The sequence below is a fragment of the Coregonus clupeaformis genome, unplaced genomic scaffold, assembly GCF_020615455.1.
Source record: "Coregonus clupeaformis isolate EN_2021a unplaced genomic scaffold, ASM2061545v1 scaf3447, whole genome shotgun sequence".
In the NCBI taxonomy this organism is placed as follows: Eukaryota; Metazoa; Chordata; class Actinopteri; order Salmoniformes; family Salmonidae; genus Coregonus; species Coregonus clupeaformis.
This window is the reverse complement of record NW_025536901.1, coordinates 12,212-37,604: the sequence shown is the minus strand read 5'-3', so window position 1 is coordinate 37,604 and position 25,393 is coordinate 12,212. Positions and strand designations below refer to the sequence as shown.

Genomic DNA, 25,393 nt, shown 5'->3' with positions numbered 1-25,393 from the left:
ATTATAGAATAGGTTATTACACTAGACCAGTAGAATGGAGGGAGATCATTATAGAATAGGTTATTACACTAGACCAGTAGAATGGAGGGAGATCATTATAGAATGGGTTATTACACTAGACCAGTAGAATGGAGGGAGATCATTATAGAATAGGTTATTACACTAGACCAGTATAATGGAGGGAGATCATTATATAATGGGTTATTACACTAGACCAGTAGAATGGAGGGAGATCATTATAGAATAGGTTATTACACTAGCCCAGTAGAATGGAGGGATATCATTATAGAATAGGTTATTACACTAGACCAGTAGAATGGAGGGAGATCATTATAGAAAAGGTTATTACACTAGACCAGTGGAATGGAGGGAGATCATTATAGAATAGGTTATTACACTAGACCAGTAGAATAGAGGGATATCATTATAGAATAGGTTATTACACTAGACCAGTAGAATGGAGGGAGATCATTATATAATAGGTTATTACACTAGACCAGTAGAATGAGGGAGATCATTATAGAATAGGTTATTACACTAGACCAGTAGAATGGAGGGAGATCATTATATAATAGGTTATTACACTAGACCAGTAGAATGGAGGGAGATCATTATAGAATAGGTTATTACACTAGACCAGTAGAATAGAGGGAGATCATTATATAATGGGTTATTACACTAGACCAGTAGAATGGAGGGAGATCATTATAGAATAGGTTATTACACTAGCCCAGTAGAATGGAGGGAGATCATTATAGAATAGGTTATTACACTAGACCACTAGAATGGAGAGAGATCATTATAGAATAGGTTATTACACTAGACCAGTAGAATGGAGGGAGATCATTATAGAATAGGTTATTACACTAGACCAGTAGAATGGAGGGATATCATTATAGAATAGGTTATTACACTAGCCCAGTAGAATGGAGGGAGATCATTATAGAATAGGTTATTACACTAGACCAGTAGAATGGAGGGAGATCATTATAGAATAGGTTATTACACTAGACCAGTAGAATGGAGGGAGATCATTATAGAATAGGTTATTACACTAGACCAGTAGAATGGAGGGAGATCATTATAGAATAGGTTATTACACTAGACCAGAGAATAGAGGGGAGATCATTATAGAATAGTTTATTACACTAGACCAGTAGAATGGAGGAGATCATTATAGAATAGGTTATTACACTAGACCAGTAGAATGGAGGAGATCATTATAGAATAGGTTATTACACTAGACCAGTAGAATGAGAGGAGATCATTATAGAATAGGTTATTACACATAGACCAGGTAGAATGGAGGGATCATTATATAATGGGTTATTACACTAGACCAGTAGAATGGAGGGAGATCATTATAGAATAGGTTATTACACTAGACCAGTAGAATGGAGGGAGATCATTATAGAATAGGTTATTACACTAGACCAGTAGAATGGAGGGAGATCATTTGAGGCTAGGCTGATTTATAGTAGTGTTTAGTGCGTCTAGGATGAGTTTCTCCAAAAACATTTAAAGATTATTGTTCCTCCAATGAACTTCACTTGATGTTGAAGCTACAGATGATCTGTGTGTTTTGGGGGCCTGATCATTGAGACTGAGACGTGACTCTAGCGAGGTTTCCATCCAATTAGCGACAGATCTTTATGTGAATGTTCTAAAATACACATAAAAACAATATGTGCATTTTCCCATCAGAGATGTTTCCATCAAATTGACTTGTTGGCAAACCAATAAATAACAGTTAAATGTGTTCCCAGCGCATTTCCAACTCTACTGATGTTTTTTCTCACAAAATGTTTTGTTTATATAGCGAGTGTTCCCACTCTGGGCTTGGCACGTGCGCTCTAGCCAGCAGCTGGCAGGTACTGTCTCTGGGCTTGGCACGTGCGCTCTAGCCAGCAGCTGGCAGACACTGTCTCTGGGCTTGGCACGTGCGCTCTAGCCAGCAGCTGGCAGACACTGTCTCTGGGCTTGGCACGTGCGCTCTAGCCAGCAGCTGGCAGATACTGTCTCTGGGCAGCACGTGCGCTCTAGCCAGCAGCTGGCAGATACTGTCTCTGGGCTTGGCACGTGCACTCTAGCCAGCAGCTGGCAGATACTGTCTCGGGGCTTGGCACATGCGCTCTAGCCAGCAGCTGGCAGATACTGTCTCTGGGCTTGGCACGTGCGCTCTAGCCAGCAGCTGGCAGATACTGTCTCTGGGCTTGGCACGTGCGCTCTAGCCAGCAGCTGGCAGACACTGTCTCTGGGCTTGGCACGTGCGCTCTAGCCAGCAGCTGGCAGACACTGTCTCTGGGCTTGGCACGTGCGCTCTAGCCAGCAGCTGGCAGATACTGTCTCTGGGCTTGGCACGTGCGCTCTAGCCAGCAGCTGGCAGATACTGTCTCTGGGCTTGGCACGTGCGCTCTAGCCAGCAGCTGGCAGATACTGTCTCTGGGCTTGGCACGTGCGCTCTAGCCAGCAGCTGGCAGATACGGTCTCTGGGCTTGGCACGTGCGCTCTAACCAGCAGCTGGCAGATACTGTCTCTGGGCTTGGCACGTGCGCTCTAGCCAGCAGATGGCAGATACTGTCTCTGGGCTTGGCACGTGCGCTCTAGCCAGCAGCTGGCAGATACTGTCTCTGGTCTTGGCACGTGCGCTCTATCCAGCAGCTGGCAGATACTGTCTCTGGGCTTGGCACGTGCGCTCCAGCCAGCAGCTGGCAGATACTGTCTCTGGCTGGCAACGTGCGCTCTAGCCAGCAGCTGGCAGACTGTCTCTGGGCTTGGCACGTGCGCTCTAGCTCAGCAGCTGGCAGATACTGTCTCTGGGCTTGGCACGTGCGCTCTAGCCAGCAGCTGGCAGATACTGTCTCTGGGCTTGGCACGGCGCTCTAGCCAGCAGCTGGCAGATACTGTCTCTGGGCTTGGCACGTGCGCTCTAGCCAGCAGCTGGCAGATCTGTCTCTGAGCTTGCACGTCGCTCTAGCCAGCAGCTGGCAGATACTGTCTCTGGGCTTGGCACGTGCGCTCTAGCCAGCAGCTGGCAGATACGCCCGTGCGCTCAAGCAGCAGATACTGTCCTCTGGCTTGACGTGCGCTCTATCCAGCAGATGGCAGATACTGTCTCTGGGCTTTAGCCAGCAGCTGGCAGCGGTCTTGCGTCGCTCTATCCAGCAGCTGGCAGATACTGTCTCTGGGCTTGCGTCGCCCATCCAGCAGCTGGCAGATACTGTCTCGTGGCATCGCGGCTCTCAGCCAGCAGCTGGCAGATACTGTCTCTGGGCTTGGCACGCGCGCTCCAGCCAGCAGCTGCAGATACTGTCTCTGGGCTTTGCACGCGCACTCAGCCAGCAGCTGGCAGATACTGTCTCGGGGCTTGCGCACGTGCGCTCTAGCCAGCAGCTGGCAGATACTGTCTCTGGTCTTGGCACGTGCGCTCTAGCCAGCAGCTGGCAGATACTGTCTCTGGTCTTGGCACGTGCGCTCTAGCCAGCAGCTGGCAGACACTGTGCTGGTATAGCCTACATAATGAGATTATTATGGACAAAAGAGCCAGATTATTTTAATTTGTCAAACTGCAGCCAAGCATCAATGATAATGTCACCAGAATAAGACCCTCAATATCGGAAAGGAGCATCAAGCTCATCACCGTGCACCGTAGCCAGCAGCTGGCAGACACTGTCTCTGGGCTTGGCACGTGCGCTCTAGCCAGCAGCTGGCAGATACTGTCTCTGGGCTTGGCACTTGCGCTCTAGCCAGCAGCTGGCAGATACGGTCTCTGGGCTTGGCACGTGCGCTCTAGCCAGCAGCTGGCAGACACTGTCTCTGGGCTTGGCACGTGCGCTCTAGCCAGCAGCTGGCAGATAGTGTCTCTGGGCTTGGCACGTGCGCTCTAGCCAGCAGCTGGCAGATACTGTCTCTGGGCTTGGCACGTGCGCTCTAGCCAGCAGCTGGCAGATACTGTCTCTGGGCTTGGCACGTGCGCTCTAGCCAGCAGCTGGCAGATACTGTCTCTGGTCTTGGCACGTGCGCTCTAGCCAGCAGCTGGCAGATACTGTCTCTGGGCTTGGCACGTGCGCTCTAGCCAGCAGCTGGCAGATACTGTCTCTGGGCTTGGCACGTGCACTCTAGCCAGCAGCTGGCAGATACTGTCTCGGGGCTTGGCACGTGCGCTCTAGCCAGCAGCTGGCAGATACTGTCTCTGGTCTTGGCACGTGCGCTCTAGCCAGCAGCTGGCAGACACTGTGCTGGTATAGCCTACATAATGAGATTATTATGGACAAAAGAGCCAGATTATTTTAATTTGTCAAACTGCAGCCAAGCATCAATGATAATGTCACCAGAATAAGACCCTCAATATCGGAAAGGAGCATCAAGCTCATCACCGTGCACTTTATAATAATAATAATATAATATGCCATTTAGCAGACGCTTTTATCCAAAGCGACTTACAGTCATGCGTGCATACATTTTTGTGTATGGGTGGTCCCGGGGATCGAACCCACTACCTTGGCGTTACAAGCGCCGTGCTCTACCAGCTGAGCTACAGAGGACCACTTTCACCACCCTGTGAGGTTTATCATAACTTATTTCATCTGTAGCCTAATAAACCATGGTTTCCTGAGTCGTAGTGGGAGGACCTCCCAACATGGTTTCCTGAGTCGTAGTGGGAGGACCTCCCAACATGGTTTCCCGAGTCGTAGTGGGAGGACCTCCCAACATGTCATCACATGACTCCAAACTTACTTCCATATGATGGTTAAATCAGTATTTACACATAAAAGCGTTTCCACCTCCATTTCTCGCATAATTAATTTTACAGACAAAAAGATCCCACCATGTTTAGCGTATTTATTTGTTTAGTTAGTTAACATGTGGACAGTTTACTGACATTTTCTGTTTCCATCAAGTCTGTGATGACATTGTTTTATCCGACATGTGCTTTAGTCACATGAAAGGTTGGATGGACACCTGGTTAGTCTGAGGATAATAAACTACAGTCAGTTGGAATGCTTCTAATGAAGGAACTCTAGTTTATAGACACCATAGTGAGTGTGGAGCAGGAGGGGCTGTATTTGGGGAAGTCAGTATGAGTCATGTGTGTGGGCCTTTCTTCAGACAGGGTGGGTCTCTCTCTCCTCCCCCTCCCTCTCTCTCTCTCTCTCTCTCTCTCTCTCTCTCTCTCTCTCTCTCTCTCTCTCTCTCTCTCTCTCTCTCTCTCTCTCTCTCTCTCTCTCTCTCTCTCTTCCTCCTCTCTCTCTCTCCTCCCCCTCTTCCTCCTCTCTCTCTCTCTCACCTCCCCATCTCTCTCTCTCTCTCTCTCTTCCTCCTCTCTCTCTCTCTCTCTTCCTCCTCTCTCTCTCTCTCTCTCTCCTCCCCCTCTTCCTCCTCTCTCTCTCTCTCTCCTCCCCCTCCCTCTCTTCCTCATCTCTCTCTCTCCTCCCCTCCTCTTCCTCCCCTCTCTCTCTCTCTCTCCCCCCCCTCTTCCTCCTCTCTCTCTCTCTCCACCCCCTCTCTCTCTTCCTCCTCTCTCTCTCTGGTGGTTTCCATATTAAGTTGAAAGGTGTTTTTCTGTCTGTATAGACACACAGAGACACACACACACACAGAGACACACTGAAAGAGACACACACACACACACACAGAGCCAGGGTGGAGTTGCAAACCGGACACTGATAATGTTAGTAAACAATAGATAGTGTGTTTACTGATGTAATTAATCAGATGTTCTCTGACAGAAGCTTCCTGCCACAGCGCTACATTAGTAGTGGAGACTGGGACTTCACCCCAGCACTAATGTGTGTCACGATTCAGACAGACGACCAGAGGACCACAATTGCGTCACACCAGAAAGTTTATTAAACTTAAGGGAAAAGGGAAGTAGGGAGTGAATGAAGGCTCCAGGGGTAACAGGGATCCCGGCCCAATGCGCTGGGTCTGTGCCCCCCAGTGGCAGCGATCGTCCTATGAAGCCGGTGGTGGGTGGTCCAGAAGTCCTGGGGGAGACACAGACACAACAGGGCGGAATGAAACCAGGCAGCAGTACAGTTCAAGGGAAATCCAAAATACGTAGTAGCAGGCAGAAGGCTGGTCAGAGTTACCGGGATTGAAGAGTAGTCAGGAGTCGTAATGGCAGAAGCAGGTCTGGATCTCCTAAGGCAGAAGAGTATCCAATAAACAGGCAGGTCCGGGGTCACAAAACCAGGGTGAGCCAGAAGCGCGAGCAAACAGGTTCCGGGTGTGAGCTTTGCAGACGATCTGACACCGGAGAGCTGAAAGACAGGGCCTTAAATACTGGGAGAGGTTAGTGGGTAATGCAGCGCAGCTGGCAGAGTAATTAGAGCCGAGCAGAGCAGGGACAGGTGGAGCTAGTTAGGCTGAGTAGAGAGAGGGAGGTGAGCAGAGTGGAAGATAGTGGAAACCAATTTAAGGTGGTAACCCGGTGGAGTGAGAGGGCTCATGACAGAACCCCCCAAGGGACGGCCCCAGAAGTCCCAAGAGCAACACCACGCCGGGCGGGAGGCCGAGGGGCTAGAACTCCTCCGAACGGTCCGAGTGAACGTCCTCATCCTCGGAGGAAGCCGGAGGGCCGTGGTCGGGAGATGGGACAGGTCCCGAGACAGGATCAGGCACAGGACAGGAAGCTGAGCGGGCCGGACGGTTGGGGGACCCCTCTGGGGGCGGCCCTTACGGATTGCAGGTTGATCAGGATGCCGTTGGTGGAAAGCGGTGATGAGAGTCCTATCCACAATCCGACTAGCTGGCACCCAGGTCCTTTCCTCAGGTCCATAGCCCTCCCAGTCAATGAGGTACTGAGACCCCTACCCCTCCGTCTGGACCGAAGCAGGCGGCGGACGGTGTAAACCAGACCACCATCGACGAGCCGTGGAGGAGGAGGACCAGGCGCAGCAGGGACCAGCGGACTCTCATGGATGGGCTTAATCTTAGACACATGGAAAGTGGGGTGCACCCTCAGGGAATTAGGCAGTTGGAGCCGGACAGCAGTTGGGCTAATCACTCTTACTGATAGGGAATGGGCCAATGAACCGAGGTGCCAGCTTCTGCGACTCCACCCTGAGTGGCAGGTTCTTCGATGACAACCACACCCTTTGACCAACATGGTAGGTGGGAGCAGGAATTCTCCGACGGTTGGCCCCGGTAGTGTAGCTGGCAACGGACCTGAGGAGTGTGGCTCGGGCTTGTGACCAGGTGCGGCGACATCGACGGGCAAAAGCAAGTGCAGATGGGCAAGTAACCTCCTCCTCCTGGCTGGCAAATAGAGGAGGCTGGTATCCATAAACACATTGGAAAGGGGGACATACCGATGGCAGAGCAGGTCAGAGAATTGTGTGCGTACTCCACCCATGTCAATTGCTGCGACCAGGAGTGGGGGTTGCGTGAAGTCATGCATCGCAGTGCCTTCTCGAGCTCCTGATTAGCCCGCTCTGACTGCCCATTGGATTGGGGATGGAATCCGGAAGTCAGACTGACTGTGGCTCCCAGCAGGTGACAGAACACCTTCCAAAAAGCGGAGGAGAATTGTGGACCACGGTCAGAAACAACATCCCTTGGCAGTCCGTGGATCCGGAAGACGTGTTCCAGGACCACCTGGGCGGTCTCCTTGGCGGTTGGGAGCTTGGGGAGGGGGAAGTGTGCCATCTTGCTGAAACGGTCAACGATGGTGAGAATGACGGTCATGCCACTTGAAGGGGGCAGCCCGTGACAAAGTCAAGGGGCGATGTGAGACCAGGGACGTCTGGGCACAGGCAGGGGCTGCAGCAATCCGGCTGGGGCTGGCAGGACGACTTGTGTTGGTTGCAGATGGGGCAGGCTTGGACGAAATTCCCGTACATCCTTCCTCAGAGAGGGCCACCAGAACCTCTGGGCGAGCAGGTTGTAAGTGCGGGTGGAGCCAGGGTGACAAGCTAGGCGGGGAGTCATGTCCCCACTGAATGACCTGGGACCTCAGGTCTTCGGGGACAAAAAAGGCGGTCAGCTGGGCAAGTGCTGGGACCTGGCTGGTTACGGAGACCTCCACACCTGCCTCAACAGCCCAGGTCAGAGCTGCAACGATGCAGGGACTTGGCAGAATCGACACAGGGTCCTTGGAGGGGGTGTCATCCTTCTGGAATTGACGTCCTTCTGGAATCCTTCTTGGTGTTGCGTGATCCAGGCCGGTATGACAGAGTGAAATTAAACCTGGTGAAGAACAGGGCCCAGCGGGACTGCCTGGAGTTCAACCGTTTGGCCGTGCGGATGTACTCCAAGTTCTTATGATCGGTCCAAACGAGAAATGGAATGGTGGACCCCTCCAGCCAGTGACGCCACTCCTCCAAGGCAAGCTTCACAGCCAGCAGCTCACGGTTCCTGTCGTAATTGCACTCAGAGGGGGACAACCGACGTGAGAAAAAGGCACAGGGATGGAGCTTCCTATCCTCCGCAGCCCACTGAGAAATCACAGCACCAACTCCCACATCCGAGGCGTCCACCTCCACAATGAATTGCCGGTCCACATCAGGCATCTGGAGGATGGGAGCGGAGTGAACCTCACCTTGAGGGTACTGAAGGCTTTGTCGGCTGCTGGGGTCCAGGTGAAGGGTTGCTTGGTGCTGGTTAGAGCAGTGAGAGGGGGCAGCAACGGTACTGTAGTTCCGGATAAACTTCCTATAGAAGTTAGCAAACCCCAGAAACTGTTGCAGCTTCTTTCTGTTCTCCGGAACTGGCCCAAGTGACTGCTGATACTTTGGCAGGATCCATTTGGATACTTCCTTCTGCCACTATGTACCCCAGGAAGGCCACTGTCTTGACGTGAAACTCACATTTCTCTGCCTTGGCGTAGAGGGGAATTCTCCAGAAGACGATGAAGGACTTGCTGGACATGGCGGGTGTGTTCAGACAGGTTTCTGGAGTAAATTAAGATGTCATCCAGGTAAACGAAGACAAACTTGTTTAACATGTCCCGCAGTACATCATTCACTAGAGCCTGGAACACAGCAGGAGCATTGGTGAGGCCAAAAGGCATAACCAGATACTCGTAGTGGCCTGTTGGTGTATTGAATGCGGTTTCCATTCATCTCCTCCCGAGATCCGCACTAGGTGGTAAGCGTTTCTGAGATCCAACTTGGTAAAAACAGTGGCTCCCTGGAGCAACTCAAAAGCAGAGGTGAGCAGAGGCAGAGGGTAACGGTTTTTCACTGTGATGTCGTTGAGTCCCCTTGTAGTCGATGCAGAGGCGAAGAGATCCGTCCTTCTTCCCCACAAAGAAGAAGCCAGCACCAGCAGGAGATGAAGATGAACGGATTAATCCTGCGGACAGAGAGCCATTGATGTAGTCCTCCATGGACTTTCTTTCAGGAGCAGACAACGAATAAAGACGACCCCCTTGGAGGAGCTGTTTCCAGGGAGGAGGTCGATGGCACAGTCGAACTGGTCGGTGAGGGGGCAGAGATGTGGCTCTTGCTTTGTTAAACACCTCTCTGAGACCATGGTAGCATTCTGGGACATTGGAGAGGTCCGGAGCGGAGTTAGTAGGTACTGGCCGAGGGGGTAGTGCGGCAGCAAGCAGGCAGGTTCGGTGGCAGTCCTCTCCCCACTCCCTGATCACCCCGGTCACCCAGTCGAGCTGAGGTTGTGCCGGCGAGCCATGGGTAACCCAGGATGAGGGGTTGGCCTGGAGAGGGGAGCAGGTGAAACTGGATAGTTTCTTGATGGTTTCCGGACAGACCCATCGAGACCGGGGCCGTGACATGAGTGACCGATCCGAGTAAGTGTCCGTCCAGTGCCCGGGCAGGAATAGGAGGTGTCAAACGGAGGTTCTCCAGTCCCAGTTGGCGTGCCAGCTTGACGTCCATTATGTTGGCTTCGGCGCCCAGAATCCACCAGAGCAGCCAGGGTGTGAGTTGAGTCAGAGGCGGAGGTGAACTTGCAGCAGGGGTTTGCGGTCGGAGGACTGGATGGTCGTGAACTCGACCGGGACTCCCCCCTACGCCCGGTGAGCTTCGGCCCTTTAAAGGGCAGGTTACCACACGATGTCCATCACCTCCACAATAGAGGCAGAGGTTTGAGGTGAAGCGGCGCTGGCGCTCTGCAGGAGTGAGGAGGCTCGCCCAATCTCCATAGGCTCAGACTGATCAAGCTGACCTGGGTGAGTGGCAGTAGATGACAGGAGCCCAGTCGGATCTCTCCGAATGCCGGTAGTAGGTGGACCTTGGCGCCCTCTCACGACGACGGGTCTGTATCCTTCTGTCGATCCTGACAGTCAGTGCGATGGCTTCATCAAGAGTGGAAGGCAGTTCATGGGAGACCAACTCGCCCTGATATAGTCAGCCAAACTATGGAAGAACGCGTCCACCAACGGTGGTGTGTTCCAAGAACTTCGTCTAGCCAGGGTTCGGAAGTCGATGGAATGGTCTGCGACTGTACGTCTGCCTTGTCGAATACTGAACAGTTCACGAGACGCCTCGTGGTGGGTGAATCCAGGTCAAACACCTTCAGCATCTCCTCAGCAAACAGGTCGAAGGCTGCACATGCGGGGGTTTGACGTTCGAACTCTGCTGTTCCCAGAGTCGGAGCTCGGCCCGTCAGGTGAGTGATGGCATACCCAACTTTAGCCCTCCGTGGCGAAGGTCCTTGGCTGCAAGGAGAACTGAAGTCGGCAGCTAGTCAGGAATGGCCGGACCTGGGTTGAATCGCCGTTGAACCGCTCGGGGTTTCCAATCTTGGGTTCCGAGCAGCGCTGCAATGACCGGGCAGGTAACTTCGGGGGCTGGGCTGGTGGGCAGACTGGCTGGGGTAAGGTTGGTGAGGAGTTGAATGAGCATGGCGAGTTGTTGTTGCTGCTGCTGGAACTGCTGCTCATGCTCATCGGGTTTCCATGTCGGGGAAAGTGTGCGCTGAGTCCATAATGGTCAGATCGTACTGTCAGCGATTCAGACAGACGACCAGAGGACCACAATTGCGTCACACCAGAAAGTTTATTAAACTTAAGGGAAAAGGGAAGTAGGGAGTGAATGAAGGCTCCAGGGGTAACAGGGATCCCGTCCAATGCGCTGGGTCTGTGCCTCCCAGTGGCAGCGATGCGTCCTATGAAGCCGGTGGTGGGTGGTCCAGAAGTCCTGGGGGAGACACAGACACAACAGGGCGGAATGAAACCAGGCAGCAGTACAGTTCAAGGGAATCCAAAATACGTAGTAGCACAGAAGGCTGGTCAGAGTTACCGGGATTGAAGAGTAGTCAGGAGTCGTAATGGCAGAAGCAGGTCTGGATCTCCTAAGGCAGAAGAGTATCCAATAAACAGGCAGGTCGGGGGTCACAAAACCAGGGTGAGCCAGAAGCGCGAGCAAACAGGTTCGGGTGTGAGCTTTGCAGACGATCTGACACCGGAGAGCTGAAAGACAGGGCCTTAAATACTGGGAGAGGTTAGTGGGTAATGCAGCGCAGCTGGCAGAGTAATTAGAGCCGAGCAGAGCAGGGACAGGTGGAGCTAGTTAGGCTGAGTAGAGAGAGGGAGGTGAGCAGAGTGGAAGATAGTGGAAACCAATTAAGGTGGTAACCCGGTGGAGTGAGAGGGCTCATGACAAATGTGTGTCTCTGTGGTTACTAATATGGGTGGTTATTAATGAGGCTGTGTTTACCCACAGTCCTCTCTTGTCTGCCCTGAACTACATTACCCATAGTCCTCTCTGGTCTACCATGAACTACATTACCCACAGTCCTCTCTGGTCTGCCTTGAACTACATTACCCACAGTCCTCTCTGGTCTACCCTGGACTACATTACCCACAGTCCTCTCTGGTCTACCCTGACCTACTTTACCCATAGTCCTCTCTGGTCTACCCTGAACTACATTACCCACAGTTCTCTCTGGTCTACGCTGACCTACTTTACCCATAGTCTTCTCTGGTCTACCCTGAACTACATTACCCACAGTCCTCTCTGGTCTGCCCTGAACTACATTACCCACAGTCCTCTCCGGTCTACCCTGGACTACATTACCCACAGTCCTCTCTGGTCTACCTGGGACTAAATTACCCACAGTCCTCTCTGGTCTACCCTGAACTACTTTAGCCATAGTCCTCTCTGGTCTACCCTGGACTACATTACCCACAGTTCTCTCTGGTCTACGCTGACCTAATTTACCCACTGTCCTCTCTGGTCTTCCCTGAACTACATTACCCACAGCCCTCTCTGGTCTGCCTTGAACTACATTACCCACAATCATCTCTGGTCTACCCTGAACTACTTTACCCATAGTCCTCTCTGGTCTACCCTGGACTACATTACCCACAGTCCTCTCTGGTCTACCCTGAACTACATTACCCACAATCCTCTCTGGTCTACCCTGAACTACTTTACCTACAGGCCTCTCTGGTCTACCCTGAACTACTTTACCCACAGTTCTCTCTGGTCTACCCTGAACTACATTACCCGGTGTCCTCCTGTGTGTCTGTTCTCTGATAGGCTGGTCGAGGCAGTGTGAGAGCCAGTGGAAACTTCAACGCCAACCAAGATGCAGAGACACTCTACAAGGCCATGAAGGGACTGGGTCAGTGCTCTGAATATTATGACTGACCTCGCAAAGTGAGTGAGTAAAACATGGCACCAAAGATTTGACTATGGTTTTTGTTGTTGCCATAGGAACTGATGAAGATTCCATCATGAAGGTATTGACGTCCCGTAGCAACAGCCAGAGACAGCAGATCAAAGCTGCATACAAGACCCTGCACGGCAAGGTTAGAACACAACCACAACACAATCACAATACAACCACAACACAACCACAATACAACCACAATACAACACAACCACAATACAACCACAACACAACCACAATACAACCACAACACAACCACAATACAACCACAATACAACCACAATACAACCACAACACAACCACAATACAACCACAATACAACCACAATACAACCACAATACAACCACAATACAACCACAACACAAACACAACCACAATATAATATAATATAATAATATGCCATTTAGCAGATGCTTTTTTCCAAAGCGACTTACAGTCATGCGTGCATACATTTTTGTTTATGGGTGGTCCTGGGGATCGAACCCACTACCTTGGCGTTACAAGCGCCGTGCTCTACCAGCTGAGCTACAGAGGACCACAACACAACCACAATACAATCACAACACAACCGCAATACAACCACAACACAACCACAACCACAATACAACCAAAATACAACCACAACACAACCACAATACAACCACAATACAACCACAACACAACCACAACACAACCACAATACAACCACAACACAACCGCAATACAACCACAACACAACCACAACCACAACACAACCACAATACAACCACAACACAACCACAACACAACCACAATACAACCACAACACAACCACAACACAACCACAATACAACCACAACACAACCACAACCACAATACAACCACAATACAACCACAACACAAACACAATACAACACAACCACAACACAACCACAACCACAATACAACCACAATACAACCACAACACAACCACAACACAACCACAATACAACCACAACACAACCACAACCACAATACAACCACAATACAACCACAACACAACCACAACACAACCACAATACAACCACAACACAACCACAACCACAATACAACCACAATACAACCACAACACAACCACAATAGAACCACAACACAACCACAATACAACACAACCACAATACAACCACAATACAACCACAATACAACCACAACCACAATACAACCACAACACAACCACAATACAACCACAACACAACCACAACCACAACACAACCACAACACAACCACAATACAACCACAACACAACCACAATACAACCACAATACAACCACAACACAACCACAACCACAACCACAACACAACCACAACACAACCACAATACAACCACAACACAACCACAATACAACCACAAACACAACCACAACACAACCACAATACAACCACAACCACAATTCAACCACAACACAACCACAATACAACCACAACACAACCACAACCACAATACAACCACAACACAACCACAATACAACCACAACACAACCACAACACAACCAAAATACAACCACAACACAACCACAACACAACCACAATAAAACCACAACACAACCACAATACAACCACAACACAACCATAATACAACCACAACCACAATATAATATAATATAATAATATGCCATTTAGCAGACGCTTTTATCCAAAGCGACTTACAGTCATGCGTGCATACATTTTTGTTTATGGGTGGTCCCGGGGATCGAACCCACTACCTTGGCATTACAAGCGCCGTGCTCTACCAGCTGAGCTACAGAGGACCACAATACAACCACAACCACAATCAACCACAATACAACCATAATACAACCACAACCACAACACAACCACAACACAACCACAACACAACCACAATACAACCACAATACAACCACAATACAACCACAAGACAACCACAATACATCCACAACCACAACACAACCACAATACAACCACAATACAACCACAATACAACCACAAGACAACCACAATACATCCACAACCACAACACAACCACAATACAACCACAACACAACCACAATACAACCGCAATACAACCGCAACACAACCACAATACAACCACAACACAACCACAATACAACCACAATACAACCACAATACAACCACAATACAACCACAATACAACCACAACACAACCACAATACAACCACAACACAACCGCAATACAGCCACAACACAACCACAACCACAATACAACCACAACACAACCACAATACAACCACAATACAACGACAACACAACCACAATACAACCAGAACACAACCGCAATACAACCACAACACAACCACAACACAACCACAACACAACCACAATACAACCACAACACAACCACAATACAACCACAACACAACCACAACACAACCACAACACAACCACAATACAACCACAACCACAATACAACCACAACACAACCACAACACAACCACAACCACAATACAACCACAACACAACCACAACACAACCACAATACAACCACAACCACAATACAACCACAATACAACCACAATACAACCACAATACAACCACAACACAGCCACAATACAACCACAACACAACCACAATACAACCACAACACAACCACAACACAACCACAATACAACCACAACACAACCACAACACAACCACAATACAACCACAATACAACCACAACACAACCACAATAGAACCACAACACAACCACAATACAACACAACCACAATACAACCACAATACAACCACAATACAACCACAATACAACCACAATACAACCACAACCACAATACAACCACAACACAACCACAATACAACCACAATACAACCACAATACAACCACAATACAACCACAACCACAATACAACCACAACACAACCACAATACAACCACAATACAACCACAATACAACCACAATACAACCACAACACAACCACAATACAACCACAACACAACCACAACCACAACACAACCACAACACAACCACAATACAACCACAACACAACCACAATACAACCACAATACAACCACAACCACAACACAACCACAACACAACCACAATACAACCACAACACAACCACAATACAACCACAATACAACCACAACACAACCACAATACAACCACAACCACAATACAACCACAACACAACCACAATACAACCACAACACAACCACAACCACAATACAACCACAACACAACCACAATACAACCACAATACAACCACAACACAACCACAATACAACCACAACACAACCACAACACAACCACAATACAACCACAACACAACCACAATACAACCACAATACAACCACAACACAACCATAATACAACCACAACCACAATATAATATAATATAATAATATGCCATTTAACAGACGCTTTTATCCAAAGCGACTTACAGTCATGCGTGCATACATTTTTGTTTATGGGTGGTCCCGGGGATCGAACCCACTACCTTGGCGTTACAAGCGCCGTGCTCTACCAGCTGAGCTACAGAGGACCACAATACAACCACAACCACAATCAACCACAATACAACCATAATACAACCACAACCACAACACAACCACAACACAACCACAACACAACCACAACCACAACACAACCGCAATACAACCGCAATACAACCGCAACACAACCGCAATACAACCACAACACAACCACAACCACAATACAACCACAACACAACCACAATACAACCACAATACAACCACAATACAACCACAACACAACCACAATACAACCACAACACATCCGCAATACAGCCACAACACAACCACAACCACAATACAACCACAACAAAACCACAATACAACCACAATACAACCACAATACAACCACAACACAACCACAATACAACCACAACACAACCGCAATACAACCACAACACAACCACAACACAACCACAACCACAACACAACCACAATACAACCACAACACAACCACAATACAACCACAACACAACCACAATACAACCACAACACAACCGCAATACAACCACAACACAACCACAAACACAACACAACCACAATACAACCACTACACAACCACAATACAACCACAACACAACACAACACAACCACAATACAACCACAACACAACCACAACCACAATACAACCACAATACAACCACAATAGAACCACAACACAACCACAATAGAACCACAATACAACCACAATACAACCACAACCACAATACAACCACAATACAACCACAACACAACCACAACACAACCACAATACAACCACAACACAACCACATTACAACCACAATACAACCACAACACAACCACAATACAACCACAATACAACCACAACACAACCACAATACAACCACAACACAACCACAACCACAACCACAACACAACCACAATACAACCACAACTACAACACAACCACAACACAACCACAACACAACCACAATACAACCACAACCACAATACAACCACAATACAACCACAACACGACCACAATACAACCACAACACAACCACAACCACAATACAACCACAATACAACCACAACACAACCACAATACAACCACAACACAACCACAACACAACCACAATACAACCACAACACAACCACAATACAATCACAACACAACCGCAATACAACCACAACACAACCACAATACAACCAAAATACAACCACAACACAACCACAATACAACCACAATACAACCACAACACAACCACAACACAACCACAATACAACCACAACACAACCGCAATACAACCACAACACAACCACAACCACAACACAACCACAATACAACCACAACACAACCACAACACAACCACAATACAACCACAACACAACCACAACACAACCACAATACAACCACAACACAACCACAACCACAATACAACCACAATATAACCACAACACAAACACAATACAACACAACCACAACACAACCACAACCACAATACAACCACAATACAACCACAACACAACCACAACACAACCACAATACAACCACAACACAACCACAACCACAATACAACCACAATACAACCACAACACAACCACAACACAACCACAATACAACCACAACACAACCACAACCACAATACAACCACAATACAACCACAACACAACCACAATAGAACCACAACACAACCACAATACAACACAACCACAATACAACCACAATACAACCACAATACAACCACAACCACAATACAACCACAACACAACCACAATACAACCACAACACAACCACAACCACAACACAACCACAACACAACCACAATACAACCACAACACAACCACAATACAACCACAACACAACCACAACCACAACCACAACACAACCACAACACAACCACAATACAACCACAACACAACCACAATACAACCACAACACAACCACAACACAACCACAATACAACCACAACCACAATTCAACCACAACACAACCACAATACAACCACAACACAACCACAACCACAATACAACCACAACACAACCACAATACAACCACAACACAACCACAACACAACCAAAATACAACCACAACACAACCACAACACAACCACAATAAAACCACAACACAACCACAATACAACCACAACACAACCATAATACAACCACAACCACAATATAATATAATATAATAATATGCCATTTAGCAGACGCTTTTATCCAAGCGACTTACAGTCATGCGTGCATACATTTTTGTTTATGGGTGGTCCCGAGTCGAACCCACTACCTTGGCATTACAAGCGCCTGCTCACCAGCTGAGCTACAGAGGACCACAATCAACCACAACCACAATCAACCACAATACAACCATAATACAACCACAACCACAACACAACCACAACACAACCACAACACAACCACAATACAACCACAATACAACCACAATACAACCACAAGACAACCACAATACATCCACAACCACAACACAACCACAATACAACCACAATACAACCACAATACAACCACAAGACAACCACAATACATCCACAACCACAACACAACCACAACACAACACAACCACAACACAACCACAACACAACCACAATACAACCGCAATACAACCGCAACACAACCGCAATACAACCACAACACAACCACAATACAACCACAACACAACCACAATACAACCACAATACAACCACAATACAACCACAATACAACCACAATACAACCACAACACAACCACAATACAGCCACAACACAACCACAACCACAATACAACCACAACACAACCACAATACAACCACAATACAACGACAACACAACCACAATACAACCACAACACAACCGCAATACAACCACAACACAACCACAACACAACCACAACACAACCACAATACAACCACAACACAACCACAATACAACCACAACACAACCACAACACAACCACAACACAACCACAATACAACCACAACACAACCACAACACAACCACAACCACAATACAACCACAATACAACCACAACACAACCACAACACAACCACAATACAACCACAACCACAATACAACCACAATACAACCACAATACAACCACAACACAACCACAATACAACCACAACACAACCACAATACAACCACAACACAACCACAACACAACCACAATACAACCACAACACAACCACAACACAACCACAATACAACCACAATACAACCACAACACAACCACAATAGAACCACAACACAACCACAATACAACACAACCACAATACAACCACAATACAACCACAATACAACCACAATACAACCACAACCACAATACAACCACAACACAACCACAATACAACCACAATACAACCACAATACAACCACAATACAACCACAACCACAATACAACCACAATACAACCACAACACAACCACAATACAACCACAATACAACCACAATACAACCACAACACAACCACAATACAACCACAACACAACCACAACCACAACATAACCACAACACAACCACAATACAACCACAACACAACCACAACACAACCACAATACAACCACAACACAACCACAATACAACCACAATACAACCACAACACAACCATAATACAACCACAACCACAATATAATATAATATAATAATATGCCATTTAACAGACGCTTTTATCCAAAGCGACTTACAGTCATGCGTGCATACATTTTTGTTTATGGGTGGTCCCGGGGATCGAACCCACTACCTTGGCGTTACAAGCGCCGTGCTCTACCAGCTGAGCTAGAGGACCACAATACAACCACAACCACAATCAACCACAATACAACCATAATACAACCACAACCACAACACAACCACAACACAACCACAACACAACCACAACCACAACACAACCGCAATACAACCGCAATACAACCGCAACACAACCGCAATACAACCACAACACAACCACAACCACAATACAACCACAACACAACCACAATACAACCACAATACAACCACAATACAACCACAACACAACCACAATACAACCACAACACATCCGCAATACAGCCACAACACAACCACAACCACAATACAACCACAACACAACCACAATACAACCACAATACAACCACAATACAACCACAACACAACCACAATACAACCACAACACAACCGCAATACAACCACAACACAACCACAACACAACCACAACCACAACACAACCACAATACAACCACAACACAACCACAATACAACCACAACACAACCACAATACAACCACAACACAACCGCAATACAACCACAACACAACCACAAACACAACACAACCACAATACAACCACTACACAACCACAATACAACCACAACACAACCACAACACAACCACAATACAACCACAACACAACCACAACCACAATACAACCACAATACAACCACAATAGAACCACAACACAACCACAATAGAACCACAATACAACCACAATACAACCACAACCACAATACAACCACAATACAACCACAACACAACCACAACACAACCACAATACAACCACAACACAACCACATTACAACCACAATACAACCACAACACAACCACAATACAACCACAATACAACCACAACACAACCACAATACAACCACAACCACAACCACAACACAACCACAATACAACCACAACCACAACACAACCACAACACAACCACAATACAACCACAACCACAATACAACCACAATACAACCACAACACGACCACAATACAACCACAACACAACCACAACCACAATACAACCACAATACAACCACAACACAACCACAATACAACCACAACACAACCACAACACAACCACAATACAACCACAACACAACCACAATACAACCACAATACAACCACAACACAACCATAATACAACCACAACCACAATATAATATAATATAATAATATGCCATTTAGCAGACGCTTTTATCCAAAGCGACTTACAGTCATGTGTGCATACATTTTTGTTTATGGGTGGTGTCGGGGATCGAACCCACTACCTTGGCGTTACAAGCGCCGTGCTCTACCAGCTGAGCTACAGAGGACCACAATACAACCACAACCACAATCAACCACAACACAACCACAACACAACCGCAATACAACCACAACACAACCACAACCACAACACAACCACAATACAACCACAATACAACCACAATACAACCACAACACAACCACAATACAACCACAAGACAACCACAATACAACCACAACCACAACACAACCACAATACAACCACAATACAACCACAATACAACCACAACACAACCGCAATACAACCACAACACAACCACAACCACAATACAACCACAATACAACCACAATACAACCACAACACAACCACAATAAAACCACAACACAACCACAATACAACCACAACACAACCACAACACAACCACAACACAACCACAATACAACCACAATACAACCACAATACAACCACAACACAACCACAACCACAATACAACCACAATACAACCACAACACAACCACAACACAACCACAATACAACCACAACACAACCACAACCACAATACAACCACAACACAACACAACCACAACCACAACACAACCACAATACAACACAACCACAATACAACCACAATACAACCACAATACAACCACAACCACAATACAACCACAACACAACCACAACACAACCACAATACAATCACAATACGACCACAACACAACCACAACACAACCACAATACAACCACAACACAACCACAACACAACCACAATACAACCACAATACAACCACAACACAACCACAACCCCAACACAACCACTATACAACCACAACACAACCACAATACAACCACAACACAACCACAATACAACACAACCACAATACAACCACAATACAACCACAACACAACCACAACCACAATACAACCACAACACAACCACAACCACAATACAACCACAATACAACCACAATACAACCACAACACAACCACAATACAACCACAATACAACCACAATACAACCACAATACAACCACAATACAACCACAACCACAATACAACCACAACACAACCACAACACAACCACAACCACAATACAACCACAACACAACCACAACCACAATGCAACCACAACACAACCACAATACAACCACAACACAACCACAACCACAATACAACCACAATACACCACAATACACCACAATACAACCACAACACAACCACAACCACAACACAACCACAACCACAATACAACCACAACACAACCACAATACAACCACAACACAACCACAACACAACCACAATACAACACAACCACAATACAACCACAATACAACCACAACACAACCACAATACAACCACAACACAACCACAATACAACCACAATACAACCACAACACAACCACAATACACCCACAATACAACCACAATACAACCACAACACAACCACAATACAACCACAACACAACCACAATACAACCACAATACAACCACAGAGGAGAATGCATCGTCAACTCTAACTCCCTCCCTCTCTCTCTCTCTCCCTCTCTCCTCTCTCCTCTCTCCTCACTCCTCTCTCTCCTCTCTCCTCCCTCCCTCTCTCCTCCCTCTCTCTCCCTCTCTCCTCTCCTCTCCTCTCTCCCTCTCTCCTCTCCTCTCCTCTCTCCCTCTCTCCCTCTCTCCTCTCTCCTCTCTCCCTCCCTCCTCCCTCTCCCCTCTCCCCCTCTCCTCTCTCTCTCTCCCCCCCCTCTCTCTCTCTCCCTCCCTCTCTCCTCTCCTCTCTCCTCCTCTCTCCCTCTCTCTCTCTCCTCTCTCCTCTCTCCTCTCTCCCTCCTCCTCCCTCTCCCCATCTCCTCTCTCTCTCTCCCCCCCTCTCTCCTCTCTCCTCTCTCCTCTCTCCTCTCTCCTCCCTCCCTCTCCCCCTCTCCCCATCTCCTCTCTCTCTCTCCCCCTCTCTCCTCTCTCTCTCTCTCTCTCCCCCTCTCTCCTCTCTCCTCTCTCCCTCTCTCCCTCCTCTCCCTCTCTCCTCTCTCCTCACTCCTCTCTCCTCTCTCCTCTCTCCCCTCTCTCCTCTCTCCAGGACCTGGTAGGTGATCTGAAGGGTGAACTGGGGGGAAAGTTTGAGACTCTGGTGGTGGCTCTGATGACTCCGCCAATCCTCTACGATGTGACATCATTACGGAACGCCATCAAGGTATTTGACCCGGATCTAGTGATGTCATATCCTGTGAGTGATGGTTACCTGTAGATGGCCAAGCTGCATATGGGCTATATCGTAAACATGTATGAAAACAGAAATGTACTTTTTGGTCTTAATTTAAGGTTAGTGTTGGGCATACGGTTAGCAGTGTTAGGGTCAAGGTTAGCAGTGTAGTTAAGGTAAGGAGTGTGGTTAAGGTTAGGGTCAAGGTTAGCAGTGTGGTTAAGGTTAGGGTTAAGGTTAGCAGTGTGGTTAGGGTTAAGGTTAACAGTGTTGTTAAGGTTAACAGTGTGGTTAAGGTTAGGGTTAAGGTTAGCAGTGTGGTTAGGGTTAAGGTTAACAGTGTTGTTAAGGTTAACAGTGTGGTTAAGGTTAGGGTTAAGGTTAGCAGTGTGGTTAGGGTTAAGGTTAAGTGTGGTTAAGGTTAACAGCGTGGTTAGGGTCAAGGTTAGCAGTGTGGTTAAGGTTAGGGTTAAGGTTAACAGTGTGGTTAAGGTTAGGGTTAAGGTTAGCAGTGTGGTTAAGGTTAGGGTTAAGGTTAACAGTGTGGTTAAGGTTAGGGTTAAGGTTAGCAGTGTGGTTAAGGTTAGGGTTAAGGTTAGCAGTGTGGTTAAGGTTAGGGTCAAGGTTAGCAGGATGGTTAGGGTTAAGGTTAGCAGTGTGGTTAAGGTTAGGGTTAAGGTTAGCAGTGTGGTTAAGGTTAAGGTTAGCAGTGTGATTAGCGTTAAGGTTAGCAGTGTGGTTAAGGTTAGGGTTAAGGTTAGCAGTGTGGTTAAGGTTAGGGTTAAGGTTAGCAGTGTGGTTAGGGTTAAGGTTAGCAGTGTGGTTAGGGTCAAGGTTAGCAGTGTGGTTAGGGTCAAGGTTAGCAGTGTGGTTAGGGTCAAGGTTAGCAGTGTGGTTAGGGTCAAGGTTAGCAGTGTGGTTAGGGTCAAGGTTAGCAGTGTGGTTAGGGTCAAGGTTAGCAGTGTGGTTAGGGTCAAGGTTAGCAGTGTGGTTAGGGTCAAGGTTAGCAGTGTGGTTAGGGTCAAGGTTAGCAGTGTGGTTAGGGTCAAGGTTAGCAGTGTGGTTAGCGTCAAGGTTAGCAGTGTGGTTAGGCGTTAAGGTTAGCAGTGTGGTTAAGGTTAGGGTTAAGGTTAGCAGTGTGGTTAGGGTCAAGGTTAGCAGTGTGGTTAGGGTCAAGGTTAGCAGTGTGGTTAGGGTCAAGGTTAGCAGTGTGGTTAGGGTCAAGGTTAGCAGTGTGGTTAGGGTCAAGGTTAGCAGTGTGGTTAGGGTCAAGGTTAGCAGTGTGGTTAAGGTTAAGGCGTTAAGGTTAGCAGTGTGGTTAAGGTTAGGGTTAAGGTTAGCAGTGTGGTTAGGGTTAAGGTTAGCAGTGTGGTTAGGGTTAAGGTTAGCAGTGTGGTTAAGATTAGGGTTAAGGTTAGCAGTGTGGTTAGGGTCAAGGTTAGCAGTGTGGTTAGCATTAAGGTTAGCAGTGTGGTTAAGGTTAGGGTTAAGGTTAGCAGTGTGGTTAGGGATAAGGTTAGCAGTATGGTTAGGGTTAAGGTTAGCAGTGTGGTTAAGATTAGGGTTAAGGTTAGCAGTGTGGTTAGGGTTACGTTTAGCAGTGTGGTTAAGGTTAAGGCTAACAGTGTGGTTAAGGTTAGGGTTAAGGTTAGCAGTGTGGTAAATGTTAGGGTTAAGGTTAGGGTTAAGGTTAGCAGTGTGGTTAGGGTCAAGGTTAGCAGTGTGGTTAGGGTTAAGGTTAGCAGTGCTCCTGAGTGGCGCAGTGGTCTAAGGCACTGCATCGCAGTGCTAACTGTGCCACTAGAGATCCTGGTTCGAATCCAGGCTCTGTCGCAGCCGGCCGCGACCGGGAGACTCATGGGCGGCGCACAATTGGCCCAGCGTCGTCCAGGGTAGGGGAGGGAATGGCCGGCAGGGATGTAGCTCAGTTGGTAGAGCATGGCATTTGCAATGCCAGGGTTGTGGGTTCGATTCCCACGGGGGGCCAGTATTAAAAAATAAAAAATGTATTCACTAACTGTAAGTCGCTCTGGATAAGAGCGTCTGCTAAATGACTAAAATGTAAATGTAAATGCAGTGTGGTTAAGATTAGGGTTAAGGTTAGCAGTGTGGTTAAGATTAGGGTTAAGGTTAGCAGTGGGGTTAAGGTTAGCAGTGTGGTTAAGATTAGGGTTAAGGTTAGCAGTGTGGTTAGGGTTACGTTTAGCAGTGTGGTTAAGGTTAAGGCTAACAGTGTGGTTAAGGT

The 25,393-nt window shown here is 47.7% G+C and overlaps 1 protein-coding gene across 2 annotated transcripts in view; it reads left to right on the top strand.

Moving 5' to 3' along the window:
- The window catches only part of LOC121560664 (annexin A5), a 45,165-nt gene that overhangs the window by 7,798 nt on the left and 11,974 nt on the right, over nucleotides 1–25,393 (top strand). The window contains exons 3-5 of one of the 2 annotated variants that reach the window (XM_045220259.1): nucleotides 12,450–12,534; nucleotides 12,627–12,721; nucleotides 23,026–23,139. In XM_045220259.1, the coding sequence (XP_045076194.1) occupies nucleotides 12,450–12,534; nucleotides 12,627–12,721; nucleotides 23,026–23,139 (294 nt within the window). The remainder of the gene's footprint in view (nucleotides 1–12,449; nucleotides 12,535–12,626; nucleotides 12,722–23,025; nucleotides 23,140–25,393) is intronic. The other variant, XM_045220260.1, reaches the window with a different exon arrangement.